General features: G+C 38.2%; 1 protein-coding gene across 2 annotated transcripts; it reads left to right on the top strand.

Moving 5' to 3' along the window:
• The first annotated feature begins 3,067 nt into the window (after positions 1 to 3,067).
• Positions 3,068 to 15,482, top strand: mtmr7a (myotubularin related protein 7a). 2 transcript variants are annotated; one of them, XM_084133686.1, is made up of 15 exons: positions 3,068 to 3,283; positions 5,884 to 5,937; positions 6,704 to 6,826; positions 6,952 to 7,114; positions 8,025 to 8,182; positions 8,268 to 8,396; positions 9,992 to 10,126; positions 10,211 to 10,343; positions 11,376 to 11,485; positions 11,569 to 11,694; positions 12,792 to 12,841; positions 12,932 to 13,132; positions 13,245 to 13,379; positions 14,573 to 14,699; positions 14,863 to 15,462. In XM_084133686.1, the coding sequence occupies exons 2-15, from the start codon at positions 5,914 to 5,916 to the stop codon at positions 15,211 to 15,213; spliced, it is 1,965 nt and encodes a 654-aa protein (XP_083989812.1). In that variant the 5' UTR covers positions 3,068 to 3,283; positions 5,884 to 5,913; the 3' UTR covers positions 15,214 to 15,462. The 2 variants fall into 2 exon arrangements, with proteins under 2 accessions (XP_083989812.1, XP_083989811.1); XM_084133685.1 differs by having other exon boundaries at positions 3,085 to 3,283; positions 5,642 to 5,937; positions 14,863 to 15,482.
• Positions 15,483 to 16,666: the final 1,184 nt, after the last annotated feature.

Genomic DNA, 16,666 nt, shown 5'->3' with positions numbered 1-16,666 from the left:
AAGAATATTTGGTAACATTTGATTTTGATGATCCCTTTTGAACATGCTATTCATTGTGGACTGTCTGCTTAGTATCTGCCAACACTTCATTGTGGTCCTCCAACAGACATTCTACTGACTATAAGTAACTTATTTTAACCCTAACCCTACCAGTATACTAATATTCCACTAATACTCTACTGAGAGTTAGTAGACATGTAGGTGCAGTGTTCCTTAGTCAACAGAATGCTTTAAAGGGACCATCAAAATAAAGTGAAACCGAATATTTTTTGTGAATTCTAAATTGTTCAATAAAGCATTTCCCTAAATGTAAGGTCAGAGCAGATTGTCTATAATAAACCATTCAATAGCATTCCCACAGACTTTAGTCAGGGTAGCGCCATATTTCATTTTTGACAGGAATGAAAACAAGGCTGTGAGGAATAGAAATACTATAGAATAGAATAGAATAGAATAGAATAGAATAGAATAGAATAGAATAGAATAGAAGTTCAATGTACTGTTACTTAACAACATGCAGATTGTTCCACTGATGAATGATGATTTTGTTTCAGCTGATGAAACGGGGAGAAACAAACTTTCAGTAGGCAAAAACTCCATCAATCCATTTTGAAAGTTGTGAATTGTGAAAATTAAGTGATCTAGGAAATTTATACAGCGCATGCCACAGACTGTATATCACTCACAGCCTCGTTTTTATCTGCATTCACGAGTTTTGGCCCGAACCCAGAGTACTCCCCCCGGTTGTGATAATAATAGTTAGGACTAGAAGTGAGGAGATGGGGTGGTGGAGGGATGCTGATAAACTGTCAACGAACAGAGGTAAGGCTGGTGTATATATACCTCTTATCATTATTTGAGTTGATTGGCTGAATGTGCTCCTCTCATGTTAATCAGGTTAATTATCTGAACGTGCTCCTCCAGAACTTTGTTAATAAAACATCATTTAATTCAATATAGCGTCTAACCAGACTATGGCGTTCATACAGAACACGTTTTTACATTCCACTGTGCTGCTTTTCAATTGTTTCTAAACAAGCCTTTAGAACTGCCAAAATTCTTAGTGGTTCTAGAAACATTCCTCAGAGAATTTGGTCTAGGCTGACATGATAGCATCACGTAGTTGCTTTAGATTTCTCATCTGGAAGTAGCCATCAGAAGAGGAGTACACTGTGGTCTTGAAGGGATGGACATGGTCAACAACAATACTCAGGTAGGCTGCATGTGGCATTTAAAGGATGCTCAATTGGTACTAGAGGCCCAAAGTGTGCCAAGAAAATATCCCTCACAGCATTACACCACCACCAGCAGCCTGAACCATTGATACAAGGCAGGATGGATCCATGCTTTAATGTTGTTCATGCCAAATTCTGCCCCTACCATCTGAATGTCGCAGCAGAAATCGAGACTCATCAAACCAGGCAACGTTTTCCAATCTTCTAATGTCCAATTTTGGCGAGCCTGTGCAAATTGTAGCCTCAGTTTCCTGTTCTTAGCTGACAGGAGAGGCACCCAGTGTGATCTTCTTCTGCTGTAGACCATAGTTGGCTAACGATGCTTTTGGGAAACGCACCCCAGCCCGTATGGCACCAACAAACCATGCCATGTTCAAAGAACTTTAAATCCCTATTTTCCCCATTCTGCTCAGTTTGAACTTCAGCAGATAGTATTGACAATATCTACATGCTTCAATGCATGGAGTTGCTGCCATGTGATTGGCTGATTTGATATTTGCGTTAACGAGCAGTTGAACAGGTGTACCTACTAAAGTAACTGGTGAGTTTATTTCATACACTTAAAAGGGGTATGGATATGCTCGCTCAATGATACTAAAGGCCAGGAGTGAAGAATTAACCTGCAATTAGGTATTTTGCATACCCCGCCAATTGTGACATGAACTGTGAAATCTTTAATGCAGTGTCAATCTGAAAAGGTGAAAGCATCTAGTGTAACTGGTGATGAGTCTTTCTCTGATCTAGCATGTGTCAGACTGAGATGTTTTTCTCCATCAGTTGTAAGGCTGTGTCATTATGTGCCCTTTATCTATCTGAACACCACAGTGAAAGCAAATGCCATCCTGAATGGATGGGTAAGCAACCACAGCAAACATTCATCCACTTTCCAGGGAAACAGCAGAAAGGCTGCTTTACAGACATTCAGGGAATGTGGTTTACAGCATTTGCCAGTGCTGGCACAGCCATCAGGTAAAAGACAGACCTGACATGAAGCAAAAGAAATTGCATCAAAAGCCTGATGCAACTTCTTGCTAAAAGAACTTTTGAAACATCATGAGATGTGCACAAACAAAACCGAATCTGTTGGTTCATTTCATATTAACAGACTCTAAATTGCATAAAAACTAGTGAATGGGCACTGGTGAACATCTCTCACAGTTTTTCGGGCATAAAATCAAGTCCAAAGAGCAGCTGTATTCATCTGCCAATATACTGAAGTCCTACACAGCTTAGAGAACAAAAGAAGACAAGATCCTTGGACAAATGGGATGAAACCTGTTGAACTGCACATTCATTTCATGTCATACAACCAATTTTTCCCAAAATGAGAGAGAGGTTTTCTAAATACTGTAGGTTTTCCTCTGCTTCTCAGGACAGGCCGGCACAAATTATTACAAGGTTACCGATGTCACGCACATGACCGTAGTTGATGCATCTAATGCAAAAATATTGGTTCTAATGTCAACACCGCAGCACTGTTTGTCATAGGGACACTCCACACCACTTAACAGAGCTGTCACCAGGAAATGTTCAAGTCAATTATTAGTGGGAAGAAAGGACATTACAAGCTGATTCCTGCAGATAAGTATGCATACATGGATGCAAATTGTAAAACTGCTGTGCAATCAACTTTAGCTTCATGCAGTGTCATTGCTGTAAAGCATGCAGCTGTTACGAAGATGAACTGCCCTCTCTCCTTCTTTATCTGAGAGCAAATAAGTTTCATGCAACGAACGTCAATTTGTGCTTACTTTTGTTTTGATGACGCACCAACGGTGGACACTGGCAGAGTCCTTGGAGTTCAGTTCCCTGTTAACCATCCTGCATTAAATGACAGAGAACAATCTTTAAAATGTTCAGCCTGATAGATATTTTACTTCACTTACAGCTGTCTGCTAGAAGATTATAAGTTTAGACTTGAATGATCATGTGTGCTGACTCTGCTAAAGTTGAATATCTAGACAGGTTTGATCTGTTACAGTGAGCATTAGCACGGGAAACTGGTCAGCTATGACATCACTTCAATTCCTAAGGCACGATTGGTGGAGGTAAGACCATAAAAGCTTTATTTTTGTGCTAAGAAAGTATCATCTGATATCATAACATACAGTAAATGCAGGGAAATAAGAGGGAAAATGAATATAAACTTACACACTGAATAGTGACACTGACCCAAATCTTCCTTAAAACCCATAATCTTGTTTATATTGAATGCCAGTGTGAAGGCTGAAATGATCACCTGTGTGTATTGCGAGATATACTTAATGCTTTCTTTATTAAAAACATGCTCAATTTGTCTAATCTTCTGAAGCATAGTGCTCCTGTGAGAAACTGCCCCAAGGTTTTCTAGTTTAGTCAAATTTATGTCCCAACCACACAGCGAGGAATTCAGTTACTAGGCCACAAGTTTTGTTTTTTTAAGACACTGAATACATTTGTTGATTTTTGCATGCCGGCTAATGATATAAAGATTCATGAATAATGTTCGGATATAGCTGAAGGCTAATGGATCAATCCTTAGTTACAGAAACCGGGCCATTACTGAGGTCCCAATCCTGCTTTATTACCCTTATGGCTGTGAGCAGAGCACTTAACCATAAGTTGGTCCTGCGGGTCTGCCCTCATTTCATATAGGCAACAATAAGATCTAGTGTGCTATATGTTGAAAAGGGTGATAATTATTGAATTCATTGTAAGTACTGCTAAAATCTAAGACATGGATGGTTATCAGAGGCATATTTAGAGAATGGGCGAATGAGAGCAACACTACGTAATTATGCTCTCAGGCAAAATGCATTATCATATATAGTAGGTCTACTCAAATTCTACAAGCTTGAACAGGAAAGATGGGAGGCTACAGTATAAAATCCACCATAACAATTTTGGTGTTGTGAAACTGATCACTAGAAGTTTAGATGTAGGCATATGTGTTATATTTTAAGCTTATGATACTGTATGGAAAAAGAGATCTCCTAAATGCAACGCAACAGTGATTTGCCTTCTGGAGTAATCTATTAGAATGGACAAACAATCTCCATACTAAAAAGATAAACAGCATTGAACTAAATCCCATATTGTGATTGGACTTGAAATGGTCAATTGGCAAATCAAAGTCCTTCACACTATCTTCCCCTCAACATTAATGATGTTTATACTGAACAAAACTGCACAATCAACTGTCTAAAAAAGGCTCACTGATTAACTCAAAGATTCATATGACGTCACAGCAGTGTCAATATGTATTTTGTGTAGAGAGATGGGGGAGAGAGTTAGTGAAGGACAGGCAGAATGGAGAGTGTTTTTAAGAATGAAAGATAGTTATCTGTGAACTTAATTTAGGCTATTATTAACTAAATGCTCTGCCAGTCGGATTGATTGAAGTGTTTACACTTCAGTCAAGGCTTTTCAGACCAATTGAGCCATCAATCCAAATGGTTTGTTTGGCTGCATGTTAACATATCAACGAGTCATTTACTAAACTCAAAAACAGACAAAGTAGCTGGCAATATTGTGCTTAAAATGTAAGTTCCTAAAACTTAAAGAGTTAGCTCACCCAAAAATGTACTCACCTTCACAACGTTCCAAACCCGTAAGACTTTCGTTAACCTTCGGAACGCTAATGATCTTTTTGATGAAACCTGAGAGCTTTTTGTCCTTGAATTAAACCTGTTCATCATATAAATCGATCGAGTCTCTTCCGAAAATTTGGACTAAACTGCTTAATTCATATGGATTAGTTTTACGATCTCTTTATGAACTTTTTGAAGCGTCAAAGTGATAGTTGCGTAGCTGTCAATGGAGGGACAGAAAGCTCTTAGATTTCAACAAACAGTTTGTGTTCCGAAGATGACTTGATTTTGTCCATGGGGAATTGGTTGGATCGCTGGATGGTTGTGGTTTGCCCTCCTGCCAGTAAATATCTGCAAGAGAGAGAGAGAGAGGAATTAAAGATTACAAGGGCACATGAGTTAAATAAAAATACTGATGTGCATGGATTGTTTATTTATCATTTATTGTAATTACTGCAATATTCCATAAAAAATAGCCTATAAATTTTGATTTCATGGTGACTTTAAAACCACCCCCTACCTGATACTCCCATTCTCCAGTAATTTCTGAAATTAATTCTAACATGATGTTTTCGAATTAGAAACAGAGACTTGAAAACATCTTTTGTGCAACTAGATAGTGTGTCAACATTCCCCACAAGTCAAGTTGTATCTTTCTTCCTGGCCAACTACAATGGAAATGTTGGGCTTTTTTGTATCCAGGAGTTAAACATAATTGCATAAAATTAAGAAAATGACATACACTCTATATATGACTATATACTCACAAGAATACTCTAATACTTTTAGCGTACAGATATAAACCATACCGATGATGATTACATTTTCTTAATTTAGCTAAAATCACGATGAAACGTGTTTGGAGCGGGCTTTAGGACCCTGCAGCGGGCCACGCACTGAGCGCAGCAGCGCAATGACCTGACGGTGAATCACAGATGACGGGAGGAGCCATATCCCTATCAACCCGAATTCAAAGAAGCGCAGCGTTTATAACAATTCTTGAAATATTATTGTGTTTAAATTAACACAATAACACTCGTTCAGCATGACACTAAGAAGTATTTCTGTACCCCGATAAGCTGCACGCGCCAGAGGTGTGGTGGTCAGAGATGGAGCACATCAGAATGCCAAAGGTAATGTCCAGCATCCATGATACAATGATTCCCTTTACATGCCATGAACCACACATCTCCATGTATTGCTTCCACATGTTTCATCATCATTTGTAATTTGAGGTTTTATAGTTGTAAATGGATTAATTTACAGGAATCAATGAAATCAGCACAGTCACTGAGACAAATGTTCAAGGGGGAAAAAAGTAAAGGCCTGCATCTGATGAGTTATAATTTAAAGGATATTACTGAAAAGCCATATTCACATTAGGAATGAGTTTTGCTATTGTGTGCCAATTGATCGCAGATGATTTAAACACAGTATCACCACAGGGCAGAGGGATGCTCACTATTATGTTTGTGGTATGGTACTTTATAGTGCAGCATCACTAATACTAAAGTCTAATTCAGAGGTTTTAAAACTGGGGTCCGGGACCCCCAAAAAATGTGATTAGGGATTAATTAGTTCTGTATTAATCTATTAAATATATTAAATTAGATTAAAATAAATAAGAATTCTCATTATTATAAATTAAAATTAAATAAGCAAATAAATAATACATTTATCGGTACATTATAGTGAGTACAAAAAATAATAATAATGTAACTTAGTAGAAATTAATTTTAAATCTATAATATTTATTTTTCAGTGTATAAATTGGCCATTTATAAAAGATAGATGATTTTTTATATTTTAGGATGGGAGTTCCTCACATGAGGGTGATCATATAGGGGGGTCTGTGGCATCGAGAACCCCTGGTCTAATTAACTTGGTTATATATTGCAGGTTGAAAATGTCTGGTTAGTGGATAGAAGTTCCTCTCGAAGAACTCAAGTGGGCACGCTCTACCTGACAGCCACACACACTATCTTTGTAGGTAAAGGATCCGAGAACAGAAATGAGCTGTGGGTAAGCCATGTCAAATGTATTAACTAATACCATTGATATTTGCGGTTCATCATCATTGTCAAGTATTTCTGTGCTTAACCGTTTTATAAGTACAACAACTGACACAGTATGCTTGTTTTTCACAGGTTCTGCACAGTTTAGTGTGTAATGTTGTAAAGCATAAAGCATCTCAGAGTGGATACCCTTTATTAATCCACTGCAAGAACTTTCAGGTCATACAGTTTATTATTCCTCAAGAGAGCGACTGCCATGATGTTTACATTTCACTTTCACGTCTGTCTAGACCAGGTGGGTCACTTTGCATACATTAAGATTATAATGTCAGTGTATTCCCATTCTGCATACAAGTGAATTATTCTATACCATTCTGTAGTGTGTGCGTAGTGCGTTCACACTGAATATTCTTAAAAGAAAAAGTCCCGGATGATGCACTTACTTAACCGGAAAACGAAGTGTGGGCTGGACAATTCTAGCCTTCAAGATCCATTTTCCTGCAGAGTTTAGCTCTAACCTTATTCAAACTCACCTGAATGTAGCTTTTTAGTAATCCTGAAAACTTTGATTAGCTGGTTCAGGTGTTTTTGGTTAGGGTTGGAGATAAACTATGCAGGAAAATGGGTCTCGAGTGCCTGAGTTGCACAGCCCTGCACTACACGGTTGAGTACTTAGTGCAGGAATAGGCATCGTCGGTCCTGAAGTTTAGCTCCAACCCGAATGAAACACCTGAACTAGTTAATCAAGGTCTTACTAGGCATACTAAAAACTTCTGTTCAGGTGCTGAAGCAAGGGTGAGCTAAACTCTACAGGACTGAGTTTGGACACCCCCTGGTATTAGTGCATTCGGGACACAACTTGTTATTGAAATATTGTTGAAATAACCCCCGGTTTCACAGACAAGGCTTAAGCCTAGTCCCAGACTAAAATACATGTTTGAGCTGTTTTAACTGAAAGCAATTTGCACTGAAATATCTTAGAAAATGTCACTGCCATTGTTTTTTCACAAGATGCACACCAGTAATGTTTTTTTTTTTTCCTAAGCCATGTTTAATTGAACTAAGGCCTAATCCTGGCTTAATCTAAAGCCCTGTCTGTAAAACCGGACCATAATGTTCAAAACAAATTATAGTTCTTCAATACACTTTTCTATATTTTAGTGTACATGGACATTTTGTCATGTTGTTTTCCCCTTGTCTTGCAGAAAAATATGAAGAGTTGTATTGTTTTTCCTTCAATCCTAATGCTGACAAAGCTGAACGGGAGCTCTCATGGGACTTTTTAGATATGAAGGCTGAATACAGTCGAATGGGACTTCCAAATAAGCAATGGCATGTCACCCCCATCAACCGAGAGTACAGAGTTAGTGTATCACCCACCAGCACTATGTAAACACAATCAGTATATTGTTTAGTTTTTTTTAATAACTTTTCTTTTTGTGACACAGGTGTGTGATACTTACCCATCTGACTTGTTTGTGCCTAAATCCGTCACCCTCCCTGTCATCGTAGGGAGCTCTAAGTTTCGTAGCAGAGGTCGATTTCCCACGTTGTCATACTACTGCAAGGAAAATCATGTAAGTCTGCCTCCATCTGGCACATTCTCTCTGCAGTCTTAGCATTCATCTGCCCCTTTTAATGAGGCTGTGGAGAATTTTATCCTTTCTTTCATATGTCCTTGCCTGCCAAATACTTAGTCATCAGATTGAGGATGCGAGTTCAAGGTTCAAGAACATAGTGTTCTTGAGACTTGAGTGCTCGGTATATTAAAAAAAAAAAAAACTAAAGAAGAACCATAAATGTGATGCAGCTTGATTTAGTATTAAACTCCAGCTTAGTATGATTTCTTTACAAAGAAAGTGCTTATTTTGTTTTTTTGAATTACAATATAATGGATATTTTAAAAGCATGGTCAAGCCCCCTCTGTACCCTCTTGGGTTCGGCACTCTGTTAAAAGACATTTCATTGAGGTCAGATATTCCCCTTGGATTCTCTGTGTTTTCTTTTGGACACATGAATTCAAAACACATGGAGAAGCTTGTGACCTCCACATAAGGATCATAATGGTGAGGCCCTAAGGGGTCAGTTGCAGTTTAATAATCCACCCCCCATTCATGGTTCGTTAACCCCAAAATATGATTAGAACAATGTCTAAAAATGTAATATTGCAAGCTCAGAGTTTTATGAGGCCAGGGCCAAATTCTCATGAAATACCCATTCCACTGAGAGAACATTGTAATCTTCTGTTCTTTAAGTTTAATTTATTAATCAACCGTGAAATGATCAGGCTGGGAATTATTCTGAGGCCGTACGATAGCTTTATTTAAAGCATTAAAATATAATTTTGATTTTCAAATTATTCAAATTGAAATGTATAATTTTATACATTTTAATAAAATAATATATTGCTTTTTTTTTTTTTAGCTCGGGTCCCCTTTCTATGGAAGTTTGTTTCCGCCACAGTCAGAATTGTGAGATATAATCTCACGTCTTTTTTTCCCTCAGAATTGGACTTATAACTCGTAATTGTGAATTTATATCTCACAATTCTGAGAATAGAAGTTAAAATTGCGAATTGATATAAACTCGCAATTCTGACATTTTTCTAGAAATTGCAAGATAATATCTTGCAATTCTGACTTTTTTCTCACAATTGCGACATTATATCATGCAATTCTGAGAAAAAAAGTATGAATTGCAAAATGTAAACTGTAAAAAAGTCTGAATTGTGAGATAAAAATCGCAATTACCTTTTTTTCTTTTCTTTTTTTTGCATTCCATGGTGGAAACAAGCTTTCCTTTTGTTCTTCAAGCTGAATTTATATATTGAGCATAAAATAATCAGGCTGGGAATTACTTTGAGGTCAGATGATAGTTGCATTTTTACTTGATTAGTTTATGGAATGTATTTTTTAATTAGGCCTAATTACATTTAATTATGTATTTATATACATACTACTAATAAAATTAAAATATATTTTCATGTATGTATTTATTTATGTGAATATTTTTATTGGTTTATTTAAGCCATTTTGCACACTAAAATAAACATTGAACCACTTAGTCTTGTCCTACACTAATATGAAGAACTAATTTTTTGGTCATGTCTTATCTTGACTCCACAGGATGCCGACATATGCAAACACCAACTCACATGATGTCTTTTCTTTAGGCCACAATATGTCGCAGCAGTCAGCCTCTTTCTGGCTTCAGTGCTCGCTGCCTGGAGGATGAGCAAATGCTGCAGGCCATCATGAAGTCTAATCCTGGCAGCAGATTCATGTATGTTGTGGACACCAGACCCAAGGTCAGTCCGCTTAATATCAGTATACGATGGAACCGATATCAGAATTACACATGAAAGACACGTGAGAATCTCATGTATTTCCAGCTGAACGCAATGGCGAATCGAGCTGCGGGGAAAGGCTATGAAAATGAGGACAACTACTGCAACATTAAATTCCAGTTCATCGGCATTGAAAACATCCATGTGATGAGGAACAGTCTGCAGAAACTCATAGAGGGTATTGTCTCCAATATTAAGTGAGAAAATGAAGTGACCCATATTAACCAGTGTGTTAGATCCAAAGATCCTTCTGTTGAACCAGCTTGAACCAGTATATAACAGCTCCCCTTCAATTGTATGGGAGATCTTCAGACCACTTAGCGTCTTATCATCTATAATAAAGATGTTCTGCAATGAAGCCGTATATTGTACCACAGGAGAGTTTCTTGGCAAAGCAGATCGTGTAGTAGGGGTGCTTTGAATCCATCTGGCTTTTATTCCTCGCCTATTTTTGTTTTGTTGACTTGACGATTGGGGACCTTTTTCCCCCTGATTTAGAAAAGGAGGGCGTGAGAATGATATCGTCTAGTGTTGAAGAAATAATAGCGGCACTGGGTGTGATAGCTTTTTGACCCGTAAAACATTAGGGAGTCATCTGGTCGAATAATCTTGTTGGCTTCCAGCAGAGACTGTTTGAGATCTCATTACAGCATGCTTGATTCTTCCTAGAAATACAGTCAATTTGGTCCCTGCCACCAAGAGTGAGCGGGTTTGTCAGTATACTGGCTTCAGCGGCTGTCATCTGGAGTGTTCTCATGGGACGTCACCAGCCCTTAAATACTCTTATCACATTTGAACTGTTGACATATCAAAGCTTACAGTGCTCACAGGGAATGTTTATGTTGGTTTGGAGAACAAGAATCAATGCTACTTATAGAAATACAAATTTATTTGGTTGTCATAATAACTAATGAGCCATAAGACAGAACTGTCATCAAGTCAATTTATCAGCAGTGCATATTTCAAGTAACATAAATAAAGAGGACACTTTTGTTAGTCACTAGCTTTCTTTGCAAAGCCAAAGTAAATATTGAGCACTAAAATTCTTATATCACTTAAATATATCACTTAAAATTCCTCATATCATTTCCCTACTCTAAATTCTCAATAAAGCTCCTGGTTTTCATCATCGTCTTTTCACAGGATCGTATATAAACCTTTGTGGTGAATTTGTCTGGATCTTCTCAAAGTGTCTTTTTTTTTTTTTTAGTTTCTGCACTGCGTTCTCCCACCATGAGAGAATTTCTCTTGGGGCTTGAAAATTCAGACTGGTTAAGACACATCAAATCGATCATGGAAGCTGGAATCTTCATATCTAAGGTAAAAGATCTCTTTGAGTGTCAGCCCATGCATGAGCACTTGCTCCGGTACTGATTTCATGTTCTTACGTGACACGCACACAGGCCGTGGCAGAGGAAGGGGTCAGTGTCCTGGTTCATTGCTCTGATGGCTGGGATAGGACGGCTCAGGTTTGCTCTGTGGCCAGTGTGCTTCTGGACCCCTACTACAGGACCCTCAAGGGACTCATGGTAAACGGCAGCATGCACATTTTTCATTCAAGTCACTGAGTTCACAGTGTAAGAAGATGCATAACTGAGAGGCTGCCCATGAGTCTTGCTCATTTAATCATAAGGATCGACTCAAGCCGGATCTCTGCTGGAGAGGTTTCATTCAATAGCAGAGCTCAGTTTAGAGAATCATCTCTTACTTAGAAATTTACCTTCATATGGGGTCAATTTAAAAAGAAAAACATAATTTCTAGCACAGATTAAGTCTGTCTGGGAATACTATCTCATTTCCTGATACACTAGCAATAAGTCTGTGCAGATGCACAAGCACCATCAAACGGAATTGCAAAAATATTGCATGTTTTCGAACAGGTTTCCCATGCTGTTCCTCTGCCTTTTATTGATCGGCTAAACAAGATGGTCAGAACGCTTAAACAAATAGATCAATGTTCTGCTAGCGCTACAGTGTTTGCACTTTTTGAAGAAGTCAGTTTACAAATTACTTATAGTTGTCTCTGCTTATGAAACTGGGATATAAAGACCTTTAACACCGGAAATTGACATTTTACCTTTAAACTGTTCTCAAGTACACTACCACCACACGATTTCTTAATGTTTTTGAAAGAAGTATCTTATGCTCACCAAGACTGCATCAAAAATACAGAAAAATATTGAAATGTTATTACAAATTAAAATAATTGTTTTCTATTTTAATATATATTAAAAATTTAACTTATTCCCATGATGGCAAAGCTGAATTTTCAGCGTCATTACTCCAGTCTTCAGTGTCACATGATCCTTCAGAAATCACTTTAATATGCTGATTTGGTGCTCAAGAAACATTTCTCATTATCACTGTTGAAAACTGTTGCTGCTTAATGTTTTTGTGGAAACCTAATATGGCTCAATATTCTTAAATGTATGGAAAGTTCAAAAGAACAGCGTTTATTTAAAATGGACATCTTTTGTAACATTATAAATGAGTTTACTGTCACTTTTGATCAGTTTAATGTTTCCTTGCTCAATATAAGTATTAATTTATTTAAAACAAATTCTGACTGACCCCAATTTTTTTTTAACAATAGTTTAAGTAAAACCCTGTTTTATTTTATGTGTAGGTGCTGATTGAGAAAGACTGGGTTTCATTTGGACACAAGTTTTCACACAGGTTGGACTTCATCTTAAAATTCACTCAGGTTTTCTGATGTACTAGATGCGATTGCTCATTCTAAATGTAATTTACTTCATGGCGTTTCAGATGCGGTCATCTAGATGGAGAAGCCAAGGAAGTGTCACCTGTTATAGACCAGTTCCTGGAATGTGTATGGCAGTTTATGGATCAGTTTCCCTGTTCTTTTGAGTACAGTGAGAAGTTTCTAATCAGCATCCACAACCACGTTTACTCCTGTCACTATGGCAACTTCATTTGTAACAGCCAGAAGGAGAGGAAAGATCTGTGGTAATTGCCCTGTGTATTTGAGACATGAATGAAAAACTTGATTTTGTTGTTAAAATTTGGGGTATAGTGGATGTTAAAACTCTCTGCATGTTTTTTTTTTTCTTTTCTGTAGCATCAAAGAGAAAACCCATTCCATATGGCCTCATTTATGGGAGAACAAACTGGACTTCATGAACCCTCTGTATAAACCCGATCAGAGCCAGAATCAGAGACTTCTAAGGCCCAGTACTGCCCCCTTCTGTTTTAAGTATGTCAGAACATTTTTTCCCCTTCATGTGCAGTAGCACCTCACTGCAGTACACGAGATCCAGGGGGCGGAGTTGGATCCAGATTTAAGGGGTGGAGATTGGTAGGTTTAGGGGTAGGTTTAGAGATCAGGGGGTGGAGATGGGTAGGTTTAGGGGTGGGTTTAGGGATCAGGGGGTGGAGATGGGTAGGTTTAGGGGTGGGTTTAGGGATCAGGGGGTGGAGATGGGTAGGTTTAGGGGTGGGTTTAGGGATCAGGGGGTGGAGATGGGTAGGTTTAGGGGTGGGTTTAGGGATCAGGGGGTGGAGATGGGTAGGTTTAGGGGTGGGTTTAGAGATCAGGGGGTGGAGATGGGTAGGTTTAGGGGTGGGTTTAGGGATCAGGGGGTGGAGATGGGTAGGTTTAGGGGTGGGTTTAGGGATCAGGGGGTGGAGATGGGTAGGTTTAGGGGTGGGTTTAGGGATCAGGGGGTGGAGATGGGTAGGTTTAGGGGTGGGTTTAGGGATCAGGGGGTGGAGATGGGTAGGTTTAGGGGTGGGTTTAGAGATCAGGGGGTGGAGATGGGTAGGTTTAGGGGTGGGTTTAGGGATCAGGGGGTGGAGATGGGTAGGTTTAGGGGTGGGTTTAGGGATCAGGGGGTGGAGATGGGTAGGTTTAGGGGTGGGTTTAGAGATCAGGGGGTGGAGATGGGTAGGTTTAGGGGTGGGTTTAGGGATCAGGGGGTGGAGATGGGTAGGTTTAGGGGTGGGTTTAGGGATCAGGGGGTGGAGATGGGTAGGTTTAGGGGTGGGTTTAGAGATCAGGGGGTGGAGATGGGTAGGTTTAGGGGTGGGTTTAGGGATCAGGGGGTGGAGATGGGTAGGTTTAGGGGTGGGTTTAGGGATCAGGGGGTGGAGATGGGTAGGTTTAGGGGTGGGTTTAGGGATCAGGGGGTGGAAATGGGTAGGTTTAGGTATGTAAGGTGGGAGGACTCCTCCCCTTGGATTTCATGTTCTGCTTCATGTGTAGGCTTTGTCTCACTATTTTGACCTGACAATACATTTTCCCTTTCTTGATTCTCTTTCTCATGCAGTTTTTTTTCTTTAGTCCTAAGCACATATACATTTTTAAAAGTCAACACAGAAGAAATTGTTAAATGATATATGCTATTTGTTTGTTTAACAGCAAAAATGGTTTGTCTTTTCTGTGTTTAGATACTGGAGAAGGCTGTATAATAGATTTGATCGTGAGTTGCACCCACGTCAGTCTGAGCTGGATTGTTTGATGACTATAAAAGAGGAAACACAGCAACTTGAGGAAGAACTGGCTGTCTATGAGCAGGTACAACATTTTTATCATTTTATTTCGAATCTCTTTTGAATTACAATAAAATTGTGCAAAGACCACGTTGTTTACTTAATATGCATGTTCTACAAATACAGAATTTTTATTCGCACAATGTTTGCCATTTTAACTTTAGTGATCAAATATTTTACCTTTGCAGAAACTTGCTGTTCTGGGTAAGGAGCGTGCAAAAACGCTTTACATGCAGAAGGGTTTGTTGGACGGCAAACAACAGACGCTTTGGTCTTTACCTTTAGATGCAAGCCTGGTCAATACTCCTCAGGATTACATTGGTGGTGCTCCCAATGTTTTCACCTTACAACAAGGAGAGAGAGAGAGCACAGAGTTTAGCCTGTTTGGAGACAAACCAAAATGCTCTGATGCTGACAATAGTGACCAGGAGTCAGGAGTGGCGGATTTCAGCTCCCATTCTTCTGGTGAAGAGTCCTTGCCAAGTGAGGACAGTGTGAAGGATCCTGACTCAGATGAGACTGGCCCCAACAAAGCATGAACAAATGCGACAGTTTGCAAAATGAGAAAGCTTTAGCGTCTAAGAATGTGATCAAGAGAAGAGTGTGGGCATTTCAAATTATGCAAAGATATTGGACATTGTGGACATGTGTCTCATGTGTATGGCACTACAGAAGCATGTCTTTCTGTCTGAAAGTGTATTACGGGTGTACTATGTAAAGAGTGATGTTTTATTCTGGTATATAGAATTTCTCATTGGCATGAAATCTTTCAAAACATTAAATGCATGAACAATAAATGATCTCATTTGAATTTTTTTGCACTTTATGCACTTGAATAACGTGAATACATACATTAAACTTAAGTTTGTTGTGAAATTAATATATTAATATCTTTAAGTGTGCTTAGGCCTGGCAAATGTTTGAAAACAAATTCAAAGAATCAAAAGAAACCATACCAAATAAAAATTTTTTTTTTTTTTTTTTTTTACAAATAATTGTTACATGATGTGATATTTATTACATCATGCTTTTGGTAATTTAAGAAATTAATATTATTGCAAATAATTTTGAAGGATGGAGACAATTCATATTTTGGTCAGTTTAGATCCATATTGCAAATTTGCTCACCTATTTTAAAGTCTTTGTCACAAGGTGTGTAATTGTTGTTGTTTTGTTTTTTTTGGTCTCAAAACAACAGTTGATTGTGATTTATACACACACACACACACACACATATATATATATATACACTAAATGAATATTATTTTACTTAAATTTCACTTAATTGAAACCAATGTGTTTATCCCTTAGAGTTATTTGTACTGCAAGATCACAACATTTACAAGCAAATAAAATATAAACTCTTTTTTTCTAAGACATATTCTATTCTAAAATATTTTAAGAGAAATAGCCAACTACAAATTCTGTACAAATACATGAAATTCTGAAAAGAACTAAAACCTTAGTTCACCCAAAATGAACATTTTCTCATTTCTTACCCTCAAGTTGTTCCAAACCTGTATGAGTTTCTTTCTTCTGTTAAACACAAAAGAAGATATGTTGAAGAGTGTTTGTAACCAAACAGTTGATGGTAGCCATTGACTTCCATAATAAGAAAAATATTACTATGGAAGTCAATGGCTACATTAACTGTCTGGTTTACCAATATTCTTCAAAATATCTTTTGTGTTCAACAGAAGAAAGAAACTTGTACAGGTTTGGAACAACTTGAGGGTGAGTAAAAGACAATAACGTGTTAATTTTTAAAGGGGTGGTATAATGCCCTTTTCATAAGATGTAAAATAAGTCTTTGATGTCCCCAGAGTGTGTATGTGAAGTTCTAGCTCAAAATACCTCACAGATATATTGTACATAGCATGTTAAAATTGTCACTTTTTGAGGGTAAGCAAAAACGCACCGTTTTTGTGCAAATGAGCTGCTGCTCCCGGCACAGAGGGCGGAGCTTCAACAGCTTGCACTCACACAGACATA

Source organism: Abramis brama (genome assembly GCF_963993115.1).
Source record: "Abramis brama genome assembly, chromosome: 13".
NCBI classification, from domain to species: Eukaryota; Metazoa; Chordata; class Actinopteri; order Cypriniformes; family Leuciscidae; genus Abramis; species Abramis brama.
This window is presented reverse-complemented; position numbering and strand designations above follow the sequence as displayed.

What these genes read in the sequence shown, in the direction of transcription:
- mtmr7a (XM_084133685.1), top strand. Translation starts at nt 5,914, where the DNA reads ATGGAGCACATCAGAATGCCAAAG. An exon ending in AGAACAGAAATGAGCTGTGG is followed by an intron (nt 6,827 to 6,951) that starts GTAAGCCATGTC and finishes TGTTTTTCACAG; the next exon opens with GTTCTGCACAGTTTAGTGTG. An exon ending in ACTACTGCAAGGAAAATCAT is followed by an intron (nt 8,397 to 9,991) that starts GTAAGTCTGCCT and finishes TCTTTTCTTTAG; the next exon opens with GCCACAATATGTCGCAGCAG.